This window comes from Salvelinus fontinalis, chromosome 31 (assembly GCF_029448725.1).
Source record: "Salvelinus fontinalis isolate EN_2023a chromosome 31, ASM2944872v1, whole genome shotgun sequence".
In the NCBI taxonomy this organism is placed as follows: Eukaryota; Metazoa; Chordata; class Actinopteri; order Salmoniformes; family Salmonidae; genus Salvelinus; species Salvelinus fontinalis.
The window spans coordinates 24,275,097-24,288,031 of record NC_074695.1 but is presented as its reverse complement, the minus strand read 5'-3'; the positions used below and the strand labels follow the sequence as shown (position 1 = coordinate 24,288,031).

The following is a 12,935-nucleotide window of genomic DNA, read 5'->3' as shown; positions in this document are numbered from 1 at the left end:
CAGACATTTGGAAATTGCTCCCAAGGATGAACTAGACTTTTCTGAGGTCTTGGCTGATTTCTTTTGATTTTCCCATGATGTCAAGCAAAGAGGCACTGAGTTTGAAGGTAGGCCTTGAAATACATCCACAGGTACACCTCCAATTGACTCAAATGATGTCAATTAGTCTATCAGAAGCGTCTAAAGCCATGACATAATTTTCTGGAATTTTCCAAGCTGTTTAAAGGCACAGTCAACTTAGTGTATGTAAACTTCTGACCCACTGAAATTATGATACAGTGAATTATAAGTGAAATAATCTGTCTGTAAACAATCGTTGGAAAAATGACTTGTGTCATGCACAAAGTAGATGTCCTAACCGACTAGCCAAAACTATAGTTTGTTAACAAGCCATTTGTGGATTGGTTGAAAAACGAGTGTTAATGACTCCAACCTAAGTATGTAAACTTCCGACTTCAACTGTAGATGATAAAGACCGGTTCAAGACGTTATTTGTTTGAAACCTTTGCCTTTTCTGTTCTCCTTTAGGGAAGCCAGCCAATCGTCCCACAGTATCCAGAAAGCCAAATCATCCAATCCTAGAGGCAGGTCCACCACATTCTTACAAGGGTACCATGGATGCAATTATGTTAGGTAGGTACCGTAAAGATTTTATCCCAATGTCTGTCCTACAAAACACAATGTAAACTATATGTGAAACTGCAAAATAGCACAGCGCTTTCCTTTGGATATACAGTATTTACAAGTGTTTGTTTGTCTGATATTTATCCACCACCCAGGTCCTTTTTGCAAGACACACATCTTCAGCGGTTAGTATGTGTGGACAGTGTCTGACACTACTGGCTACAACACACCCATCCTGATCTCTGCTGTGGAAGGATCTACCAGGGAGCCTCAATGCAGCTGTTTACTCTTAGAGGACCAACAAGACCTACTTCCTAAAAGGTATACCTTTTTGCCCTGACTCACACTATTCCTAGCCTGGTCCCAAATCAGTTTCTGCTGACTTGTCATTACCAAACATTGTTCTACCTATACATAGGAGTCGTCAAGATATCATACAGATCTTGGACCAGGCTACACTGTCCCTGTTTCAGTTCTGGAATTTCTCTCAGAATTGTAGTTTTCATGTGTCACTGTCATGTTCTTTAGGAGACAAAGTGTGGTGATATACAAGATTCAAACTCCCAAATACTTGGACAGCATTCATTCTAATGTCAATTCAACCTTGTACTTTAACTGGAATAACAAAGTGATATTATTCAAGGTAAGGCGCAAATAAATAAACAAACAATGTTTTGTGGATAATATGTGAACATGTAATATACCCTCTAGTCTAAACCATTTCAGAATGAGTGGGATGTAGCGACAAGATAATAGTTACCTTTCATTCTATTACTTAGTGTTCTCAGTATTGGCAGTGGGCTGAAGCTGGGGCAATGGACTCCAGCACGCATCCCAAAACCATCTCACATCTCTTCTCTGGGGTATCCTAAAACCTGAATGCTGCCTTCACATGGACAAACAGCCATCTATAAGTTTTCAAAGGTAACTAGTACTGGCGCATCAACAATAACCAAGTTATGGATAAGGGCTACCCTCTCAGAACTTGTGAAAAATGGTTGCAATGTGATCTATAGGTTGTTAGAGGTCAGTGGTATTTCATTTGTACAGTAAGACATCAACCTCCAGAACCAGACTGTCACTGTAATGATACTATAGCCTAGCCAGTATATCACCTAACCCTATGAGGTGAAATATAGTAACATTTATGGATGTTTATTTATTTTGACAACAGAAGAGCGACAAAAATGTTTTATATACTATCTCTTGTGCAAGGCATGTACAATGTACGTAATGTATCCCCCACATTGTATTTCACCCTCTTGTACACTGTGCATAAAACTGTTGGATTCTGGGTAAACTTTGAACATTGCTGTACTAGATACATGATAGATCAGAAGTATGGTATCTGAGGGTTTTTACATCAGAAGTTAATGGTTATCTGTAGGAGTTAGATGGCTTTGCTAATGTTTAGGGGAGACAGGTGGAGATCTTAGAACCTAACAATTAACAATGTCACTGAGGGAGAGAGGGTGATGTAAACTCAGCAAAAAAAGAAACACTCACTGTCAACTGCGTTTATTTTCAGCAAACTTAACATGTGTAAATATTTGTATGAACATAACAAGTGTCATGACTGTCTTGATCAGGTCAGGTTACAGGAGACCACAACCCTACAGATTATCTCTCACCCCCAACAGAGGAGGAGAGATCTAGGGGTCTGAAGATGTGGGGGTTTTATGACCTCTCACACCCATAGTAAATCTTTGGCCACAGACAACATTTCTTTGTCCTCTCACTATGGAGAACCAGCCTCAGAACATTAAACATGCAATAAAGGGACTTTGGAACAATGATTTCCGTCAACTACAATGGTGGTCATGACGATAGATGGAATATGAAAATGTATGTCATTTTTTGTTTTGTTATTAAAGGTTAATAGATGACGTTATTACGTAAACATTGTAACTGTAAGAGTTTTCCTAGGATATGCTTGATGTTTATACATTGTACGTTGTGTGGAAAATGTCCAAATCAAAGAGAATGTTTTGGTAAAGATGAAATGTGAAGTTAGTTGTCTAAAATTGGATTTGAGTAAAATCTAGAACTTGCCTCTTAACTTGGTACACCCAGAGAATTGCCCTAAAGGTGGTTACGCCCACTTCTTACCCGAGGGTATAAGACATGTGAGTTAAGAATGAACAGATCAGACTAAGTGACCCAAGCTGCAGCCGAGGTCTAAAAAGTCAACTAACCCAAAACTCAACCCAAGGTTGAAGACAAAGAAATCTTTTTCTACCCATGCTACTGATGAGTAGCTGTGTCTAAGCGGGTGAATTCAAGCCGGACCACCTAGCCTCCACTCTCCATCTAATCGTGGTATTTACACTGTTTCATTCCTACGCTGTGAGCTCTGAGCTACAGAGCTGTCTGTCCTCAGAAGACCCCTATCAAGCACCCATTTTGGGTGACGTTATACTATGTTCTAATCAATAGCCTAGACTGTGTTTTATGTATGTGTATATGTTATCATCATTTTAGCTTTCTAGAAAATAAATAATCAACTAATAATCAACTTGTGTGGTACGAACTCATTGGTGGGACCCGGGTCCGTGCAGATTCCCGGATAATGCGACGTTCAGAATGAGATTGTAGAGGAAACTGATTAATTAGTGACTGTTGTAAAATCGATATTCTGATATTCTTTGAGTTAATTTGGGAAATAGAAACTCAATAAAACTAATTTTCCCATGGTGCCCCAGGTTAATGAGTTAATAATTGCTTGATTCATTTAATCACGCAATTAGAAACCTTTAATCATTTGATGAACAACAGTTGTCACATTAACTAATACAACATCACGACACAAGATTCAACAACTGAGACATAAACTGAAGAAGTTCCACAGACATGTGACTAATAGAAATGGAATAATGTGTCCCTGAACAAAGGGGGGGTCAAAATCAAAAGTAACAGTCAGTATCTGGTGTGGCCACCAGCTGCATTAAGTACAGCAGTGCATCTCCTCCTCATGAACTGCACCAGATTTGCCAGTTATTGCTGTGAAATGTTAACCCACTCTTCCACCAAGGCACCTGCAAGTTCCCGAACATTTCTGGGGGGAATGGCCCTACCCCTCACCCTCCGATCCAACAGGTCCCAGACATACTCAATGGGATTGAGATCCGAGCTCTTCGCTGGCCATGGCAAAACACTAGCATTCCTGTCTTGCAGGAAATCACGCACAGAACGAGCAGTATGGCTGTTGGCATTGTCATGCTGGAGGGTCATGTCAGGATGAGCCTGCAGGAAGGGTACCACATGAGGGAGGAGGATGTCTTCCCTGTAACGCACAGCGTTGAGATTGCCTGCAATGACAACAAGCTCAGTCCGATGATGCTGTGACACACTTCCCCAGACCATGACGGACCCTCCACCTCCAAATCGATCCCGCTCCAGAGTACAGGCCTCGGTGTAACGCTCATTCCTTCGATGATAAAGGCGAATCCGACCATCACCCCTGATGAGACAAAAACGCGTCTCGTCAGTGATGAGCACTTTTTGCCAGTCCTGTCTGGTCCTGTGACTGTGGGTTTGTGCCCATAGGCAACGTCGTTGCCGGTGATGTCTGGTGAGGACCTGCCTTACAACAGGCCTACAAGCCCTCAGTCCAGCCTCTCTCAGCCTATTGCGGACAGTCTGAGCACTGATGGAGGGATTGTGCGTTCCTGGTGTAACTCGGGCAGTTGTTGTTGCCATCCTGTAGCTGTCCCGCAGGTGTGATGTTCGGATGTACCGATCCTGTGCAGGTGTTGTTACACGTGTTCTGCCACTGCGAGGACGATCAGCTGTCCGTCATGTCTCCCTGTAGCGCTGTCTCAGGCGTCTCACAGTACGGACATTGCAATTTATTGTCCTGGCCACATCTGCAGTCCTCATGCCTCCTTGCAGCATGCCTAAGGCATGTTCACGCAGATGAGCAGGTACCCTGAGCATCTTTCTTTTGGTGTTTTTCGGTGTGAGAAGAAATGCCTCTTTAGTGTCCTAAGTTTTCGTAACTGTGACCTTAATTGCCCACCGTCTGTAAGCTGTTAGTGTCTTAACGACCGTTCCACAGGTGTATGTTCATTAATTACTTATGGTTCATTGAACAAGCATGGGAAAGTGTTTAAACCCTTTACAATGACGATCTGTGAAGTTATTTGGATTTTTACAAATTATCTTTGAAAGACACGGTCCTGATAAAGGGACATTTTTTTTGCTGAGTTTATAATGTTTACATTGTGTCAGGATATGTTATTGTTAGGCATCAGGGATCCTCTGGGAGGAGAAGAGACACAGTCTGGTATCAATAACCATGACAGCCTTGAGTTGGGGAGGAGTGAGCACTTTGGGTAGAGGTGAGGTTAGATGAAGTGAGGAAGAACAGATATCACTAAGGTTCTGTCTAGCAACAGAGATGCGTTGGCTGTTCAGTTGTGGAGGAGGAGACTCAGCCTAGGAGACAGGGTTAAATATTAATACTTGTGTGAAATGTTTTTTGTCTGAATTACAGCTGGAAGAATTAAACTTGGTTAAGCTTCTCTAGTGTCCGTGAGTTATTTACTCAAAATTGGAACCTAACAACTGTAACAATGGATATCTTCACAAAAATGTATATTAGCAAACTGAACAAAATAAAGCAAACTTATTTAATTGAGGAATGATCAATGGTTATATTACAATTGACTGTCTGATACCTTAGACATAGAATAATAAACAAAACAACAAGGTGAATTACTTGGCTGAATCTCTTGTCTCAAGAATCAGTCTGTTTTTCTTTTTACAACAGTCTATGAATTGTCTGCTGGAGAGAGGTGTTGGGCACCTTAGTGGAACTGGGAGGTGATGCCTACTATTTGGTGTTTGTCCCTTAGACCCTGTAGACTAGGGAGGAGGCATTCAGGGGAACCATGAAGCCTGTCTCAAAGTCTATCATGGTGTGGTTGACTGTGCTGTTGCTGATGATGCTGCTGCTAGAGGAGCCTGTACCCATCTGGCGGTCACGAAGACTCTGGATGTAACTCTGTAAGGTAAAGTGGTAAAGAAAAAACATTGTTGCATTGATCCTCTGTCTAGGATGATAGAAAAAAATGCAATCTTTCAAAACATGACATGCAACTAATTGTCTATTAGCTATGTGCATAACGTTTTTCAAAAAAATGTTTGAATCAAGCTCATTTATGCCCATTAGGACATGCCCATTAGGAGTGAAGTAACTCACTGGGGCCAGGACGTCTCCAGCATAACGCTTTAGAATTGGAGGCTTGCGATGGCGGTAAGTGCCCAGCTGGGGTCGTCTCTGGGCATCTCTCTGTCTGATTCGCATCAGTTGGACCTGTTTTTGTCGTCCACTGACAGGTACTGGAGGGCATTCAGAGTAAATTAGCATGGTACAAAAAAAACAGAATTATGTTGTAACCAGTCAGTTTAACCTAAGTGTCGAATGAAGTAGTAATGACATCGAGGAAATAAGCGTTACATATTTTGTATGAAACTGTGCCACTCACCTTCTGTGTGGGACAGTCCTTTGGCAGTGAGCATCCATTGCACCATTACCCCCATCAGACTAAATAGAGGAAACGCGCCTGTTATAACCCAGCTGTACCAGCAGAGGGGCCGAGGGGGAACCTGAGACAGGATGTCGTACGCATGGCCAGCCAGCAGAGATGTCTCTACAAAGTAGTCCACGCATGCCATCACCACAGCGGCTCCGACTGCAGCCGTGGAGAGCACAGTGAATAGTTTCTGCCACTGCAGTGTGAGAGTGGCACAAAAGGTGCTCGTGGCTAGGAGTGCACCGAGAGGCACCCATAGTGGGGTAAGGCTGTAAAACTGTCTGACAACCAGTAGGTTGGCAAGGGTGAGCAGACACCCCAGCTCTAGGCCAGTAATGATGAGCCCCACAGTCTGTACCAGCATAGTCACCAGGCCACAGAGTACAGACACTCCCAGGAGGATACCTGCTTTGGTCTCCATAGTCAACTGGGTATCCAGCACAGGCTCCTTAAGGTACAACAGGCAGACTAGCGCAGATCCAAACATGAAGCCTGACAGGAACATGACCATCTTAAAGCAGCGGTATCCTAAAGAAAGAGAGACAAGTGGAGGGATGTTAAGTAACAAGATGGAGAAGGAAACAAAATGTACTAAAGTGAACTAGGTTTGACTAAGTAGGGATTGTTTTTTATTAAAAATAAATGTTTAGATGTCAGAGTTTGGTATACTGTACAGTTTACAGAATATTAGAGAGAAAGTTACATCACATGATGCGTAGTAAGCGTTTCTTATATCAGACATCAACATTTAATGGATTTGTACAAGGTCAGAAAGCTGCCTGCATCCTCCCAGGTGGCTGTTTTCTGACTCTCTCTCAGAGGAATGCAACAGAACCAGGTGACCCATCTACCTCTCTCCTAGCCTGGAGCTTATCCATTATAACCCTGGCTAGCCTAGGTCAAACACCTGGCCCTCCTGTTTTTTCTATAAGGCTTAGAGTTAGCTGAGGAAATCATTTCAGTTAGTATGATGAGGTTAAATGATGATGTATCTAGTGGAGCATTAGAGTGTTTTGTGGAAATACTGTAATTGAATTGCAGATATGCCTATCATGTCTTTAATGTGTAAGTCTTGAGAGTACACATGTGGAAGTTCCAACTGTCCTCTATTACAGGTCAGGAACTTACCAAAAAAGCAGTAGATTAGGCCTAACAAAAGGCATACTGAGCAGACGATGGATGGGATGAGGTCATACTTCCTAGTGAACCCCAACTCACATGCATCCACTTCAGCCAAGCCAGAGAGGATATATTGATCCTCTTCAGCCTGCCTCTGCACTGCCCCATCAGTGACCAAGAGTGAGCTGGGGTCTGCCATCTTGGAGCAGAAGTTCAATAGGTCTGGATAATGACCGTGCTTTTATTTAGCAATTAAGGCCATCCGTGTAACCGTGTTGTTTTCCTGGTTTCATCTCATTTGGGAGCATACGTCAACAGTCAACACCAAGCCAGTATATTGTCAGTATTCCATTGGGACAGGACTTTGCTCCATTCATTCAAGGAAAGAATGTGACGAATGCTTCATGTTGTTAGAATGTAAGTGCTGAGGAAACAGGAAGCTCATGTGAAAGGTGTGTGAATCAGACCATTTCCTGCCCTGCACCTGCAACAAGAGGAGAGGAGAATCAAATACAGCCAGAGAAAATGATATGACATCTGTAATAGGCAGACTATAAATGATCAAACTGGACTCTTCATATCTAGACTTCACATTTACATCTAAGGTAGATAATAGATTGCATGAATACAATGTATTTCAAGAAAAATCCCTCTGTACTCCACAACCCTATCCCCAGGAACCAGAAAAGGAAACTTTTTTTTCTTGACCCTTTGTTAAAATAGAGGATGCAGATGAGGAAACGAGGGGTGGCTTGATGCCGACTGAGTCATTGGGCCTCTTTGTTTTGAACATATGGTAAAGTTCTCCAGTCACAGAACAATGCTAAGAAAACAAACACCCCAACAGTAGGACATACCGTTCCAAAACCCCAAAAAGGCATGATATATTTTAGAATACACCATGTTGCTTGCAGGTGGGCTCAAAAGCTGGAAAAAATATTGAAAACTATGAAACACAATTAAACAAAACAAAAAAGCTGGACAAAAAAGCAATACCTTCAGCATTCAAACCATTACTTTCAATGTGCACATGTACCTTGTTGATCGCATACTTACCTCTGCACACAAGGATAAATTGGGTTGCCTTAATCAACAGAGTATACTCTATGTTAAAGGACCTTATAAGCTTTCAGGCAGATCCCCAGATAACTGAATTAGAGGCCTATTAGTGGAGTAGTGAGGCTCATGTCCTTCTGCTTGTAAGTCACACAGAAAACACTATCACTTTCTATGGCACCAATCAAGTGATTTCCGCTATTAGAATATAATTAAGATGTCAGGATGATAAACTTTACATTTTTGATAACAAATTAAAACTGGACACAGCCATTTGCCAAAAAGAGACTCCCTGTGAAAATATTTATATAGTCAGACACATGAACACCTCATTGTCAGTTTATTACTAAATAGTCAAATACAACGGGCATTACATGAGTTGTATAGCAACTTCCACTTTGATAATTAATAGGTGGTATCACGTATTTTGATCAGACATAACAGACATATGCCTACCAGAGAGAATTTGTGATCATGAATTTACAAATACTGTTTGCATGAATTGTTTTAAGAGTCTGTAAATAAGTAATCTTACCGGACATGAGGCATATCCTTGTCAGAATTACAATCTGTGATGAGAAGAAATAAGACTGCTACTTATTTGTCACTTTGTATGGTTTTCTAGGTGGAGGGTTATATCTGTTCCCTCTGTCTTTGCTGTGTTGAGGACATCCTACTCATGCGTGCGTTCCTCTCATCTGTGGACACTGAACGGCTGACAGCGTCCGTGCAAGAAGTGACCATCTGTCTCAAGCTTGTTGTGCAGATCAGAGGTGAGGGAATACTGTTGTTGTCCACATGATGTCTCTCTAGTCATACAGATTTACAACAGAGGAAAATGTAAGATTGGTTGAACCCATTGCCAGACGTGTTTCGTCATGAGTCAGGCATGATGTAAGTTAACATGTCACGGATGGAATATGGAAGTTTACGTTCTAGGAAAAGTGAGTGGTCCAGAAAAGAGGTGAGATTCTGGATGTGATGAGTCAACAGCTCATACATTAAATACACATTAAATGTAGTCTCATATCTCAGTGAATATGCACATGACCAATCAATGGTTTATAAGAACAGAGAAAAATGAACTCACAAGATTGATAAATGAAATGGTGTTTCATGATGACATTATCAACCACTGATGTTTATTTTTTGATTATACACATACTGTACCATCTATATATATAAGACTGACAGTTTATTTATGAAACTATAAACTATCTCACAATGTACCGAGAGAGATTTACAGACACAGGGTTTACATTACCCACTGGAATATTTTGATGCACTGTTCACTGAGCCATTATTATTTCCAGATGATTACCAGATTGAATAAACATATCTGGCGAGATTGAATAAACAACATAATATATCAAAAATCTGACAAAGGAGCCTTGGGGTTTATACTGTAGGTTCAAGATTTTTTACGGAATATGCATATACAGTCACATCCGAAATTATTGTCACCCTTGAAAAAGATGAGCATAAAAGACTGTATAGAATAAATAATAAAAATACTGAGCTAGGTTGTATGCTCAAATAATTATAATATTTTATGGGAACGCACATGCTCAGATAAAAATGTATATTGGCACCCCTTTTTTTAGTACTTAGTGCACCCTCCCATTGCGAGGATAATGGCACTTAGCCTTTTTTTCTATAATGTTTAATGAGTTTGTAGAACACATTGGGAAGGATCTCAGACCATTCCTCCATACAGAATCTTTCCAGATCCTTGATATCCTTCAGTCTGTGCTGATGGACTGCCCTCTTCAATTCAAACCACAGGTTTTCAATGGGGTTCAAGTCCGGAGACTGAATGTTGATTTTTGTGGTTAATTAACCATTACTTTGTGGATTTTGGTGTTTGCTTGGGGTCATTGTCTTGCTGGGAGATCCACCTGCGGCCAAGTTTCAACCTCCTGGCAGAGGCAACCAGGTTTTAGGCTAAATTGTCCTGTGTGATACTTGGTACAGTTCATGATGCTGTTGACCTTAACAGGGGCCCCAGGACCAGTGGAAACAAAACAGCTTCATAACATCGAAGATCCGCCTCCATATTTTGCAGTAGGTAGGACGTTCTTTTCTGCATATGCAACCTTCTTTCAAGGCCAAAACCATCACTCGTGTCCGGTGCCAAAGAGCTCTATTTTCGTCTCATCTAACCATAGCACCTGGTTCCAATCCAAGAGCCAATGCTGTTTAGCAAACTCCAGGCGTTTGCTTTTGTTGGTTGCTCACAATAAAGCTTTTTTATGGCAACTCTTCCAAATAGCCCATTGGTTTGGTGGCGTCTAATTGTAGATTTGGAGACTTGGTGACCCCAAGATGGGACAAAGTTTTGTAATTCTCCATCTGTGGCCCTTGGAATTTTCTTTGCCCCCTGAACCACCTTCCTCACTGTGCATGGGGACAAGACACACTTGGGCCCTCTACCAGGCAAGTTTACCACTGTTCCAGTGTACCCATTGCCTGATTTATGAAAGTCAACAACGATTTGTTTCTTTTCATTTGTGAGCTCTTTGCCTTTCCCCATGGTGATGGATGACAAATGGATTTTGCATGTGTGTTACCTCATTTTTATACCCCAGTGACACAGTAAGCCATTAAAGGCTACAATGCCATTTGTTGAATTGAGATAAACCAAAAAAAAGTTGAATGTTAATGCAGATTAAAATATTCGTTAGGTGTCAAAATGATTGGCACCCCTATCTTTTTGAGTAATAATAAACAAGTATTCAATTAAATATTTCTCTCTGAGCAACTGAATGAGTATAAAATAATATAATTTAAAAAAAAATGTAGCATACAATATAGCTCGGTATTTGTATTATTTATTTTATACAATATTTTTTGCTCATCTTTATTAAGGGTGTCAATAATTTGGATGTGACCGTACCAGAGGCAACCCCTTCCATTTGAAAGATAGATAAAGCTAAAGTTATGATTCTAGACACTTCTTAAAGAGACGGAATCTTGATGCTCCTATTCATAGCGTTTTGGAATTAAATGTTGTTGTTTTTTTTTTTTATGGGCAAGACAAAATATTTAAGTGCCTTTGAATGGGGTATGGTAGTAGGTGCCAGGCCAGGTTTGAGTGTGTCAAGAACTGCAACGCTGCTGGGTTTTTCACGCTCAACAGTTTCCCGTGTGTATCAAGAATGGTCCACCACCCAAAGGACATCCCGCCAACTTGACACAAATGTGGGAAGCATTTCAGTTAACATGGGCCATTGAGGCTATTGAGGCTGTTCTGAGGGGAAAAGGGGGGTGCAACTCAATATTAGGAACGTGTTCCAAATGTTTTGTACAACTCAGTGTATATCTGCCTCACTCTCAGATAAATAATTAGTACTGCTAGGTTTTACACAGTCAAATGTAACAAATAACTACATTTTTCATAAAGAAATGTACAAATGATTAATTTGTGACATCAATATTTAAATTAATAATAATAATTCAATACAGTAATATGAGATCTGTATGTAAATCATTTGACATTTTAGTCATTTAGCAGATGCTCTTATCCAGAGCGACTTATAGGAAGGACACATTCATCTTAAGATAGCTAGGTGAGACAACCACATATCACAGTCAGATATATACCTGGATACGAACAATCCATTCCAGCTAAACAATGTATATATAGCATTTAGCAAAATATATTAATATTTTTTTTTAGAACAATCATATTTTACACACCATGAAGGTACCCATAAGCAATCATTTCTGATGGAAAAAAGCAAGTATGAAATTGGTAGGTATAGCGTTTTGCAAATAAACTGTTTAAGGCCACCATGACATTTATAAGACTCATATATATCCCTCAAAAGTAATGCCAGGATAAGAATATTGGGTTTAAAAGACAACAAAGGGAAGTCTCCTCAGAGGGTTGACACTGTAGAGATTAATCTGACTGGTGTGCCAATTTAGCGTCATACCAAAGAAGACTCGATGCTGTAACTGCTGCCAAAGGTGCTTCAACAAAGTACTGAGTAAATGGTCTGAACACTTATGTAAATGTGATATTTCATTTTTTTATTTTATACATTTGCAAAAAAAAATCTAAAAACCTGTTTTTGCTTTGTCATTATGGGGTGTTTTGTGTAGATTGATGAGGGGAAAAAATTATTTAATCAATTTAGAGTAAGGCTATGACCTAACAAAATGTGGAAAAAGTCAAGGTGTCTAAATACTTTCCGAAGGCACTGTATGTGCTGACGAGGTCCATTTGTCTATTGTTCTGATTTTAAAAAGCTGTGCTCAAATCTCCAAGAAGTTTCTAACTGAATGCAGTTTAATGAAGAGTCACCAGACTCACAACAGCTGAAGATATTCATACATTTTTTTTTTAACTGCCTTAATCCATATTGCACAGGGCAGGGGTGTCATAACCTCAGTAGAGAGTTATGAACAGGTGTCAAACTGCAGGATTGGATTTATGATAAAGATTGATTTGGACACATTATGCACTCTCTTTTATTGCTCAGGATTATAACTGAGTGCACAGTTTCTGCTTGTGTGGAATTACTCAGATAGGAGATCATGCCTATTTAACAAGGTGTAAAAATACTTTTTTTGCATGTTGAGATGACATAGACA

General features: G+C 40.5%; 1 protein-coding gene across 1 annotated transcript; it reads right to left on the bottom strand.

The window, feature by feature from the left end:
* Positions 1-2,126: 2,126 nt before the first annotated feature.
* On the bottom strand, positions 2,127-9,144 carry LOC129829914 (transmembrane protein 198-like). Its single transcript, XM_055891926.1, has 5 exons — positions 8,872-9,144; positions 7,290-7,764; positions 6,114-6,689; positions 5,828-5,967; positions 2,127-5,629 (listed from the first exon to the last, which is right to left on the bottom strand). Exons 2-5 carry the CDS (start codon positions 7,477-7,479, stop codon positions 5,477-5,479), a joined length of 1,059 nt encoding a protein of 352 aa, XP_055747901.1. The 5' UTR covers positions 7,480-7,764; positions 8,872-9,144; the 3' UTR covers positions 2,127-5,476.
* Between the last annotated feature and the right edge of the window lie 3,791 nt (positions 9,145-12,935).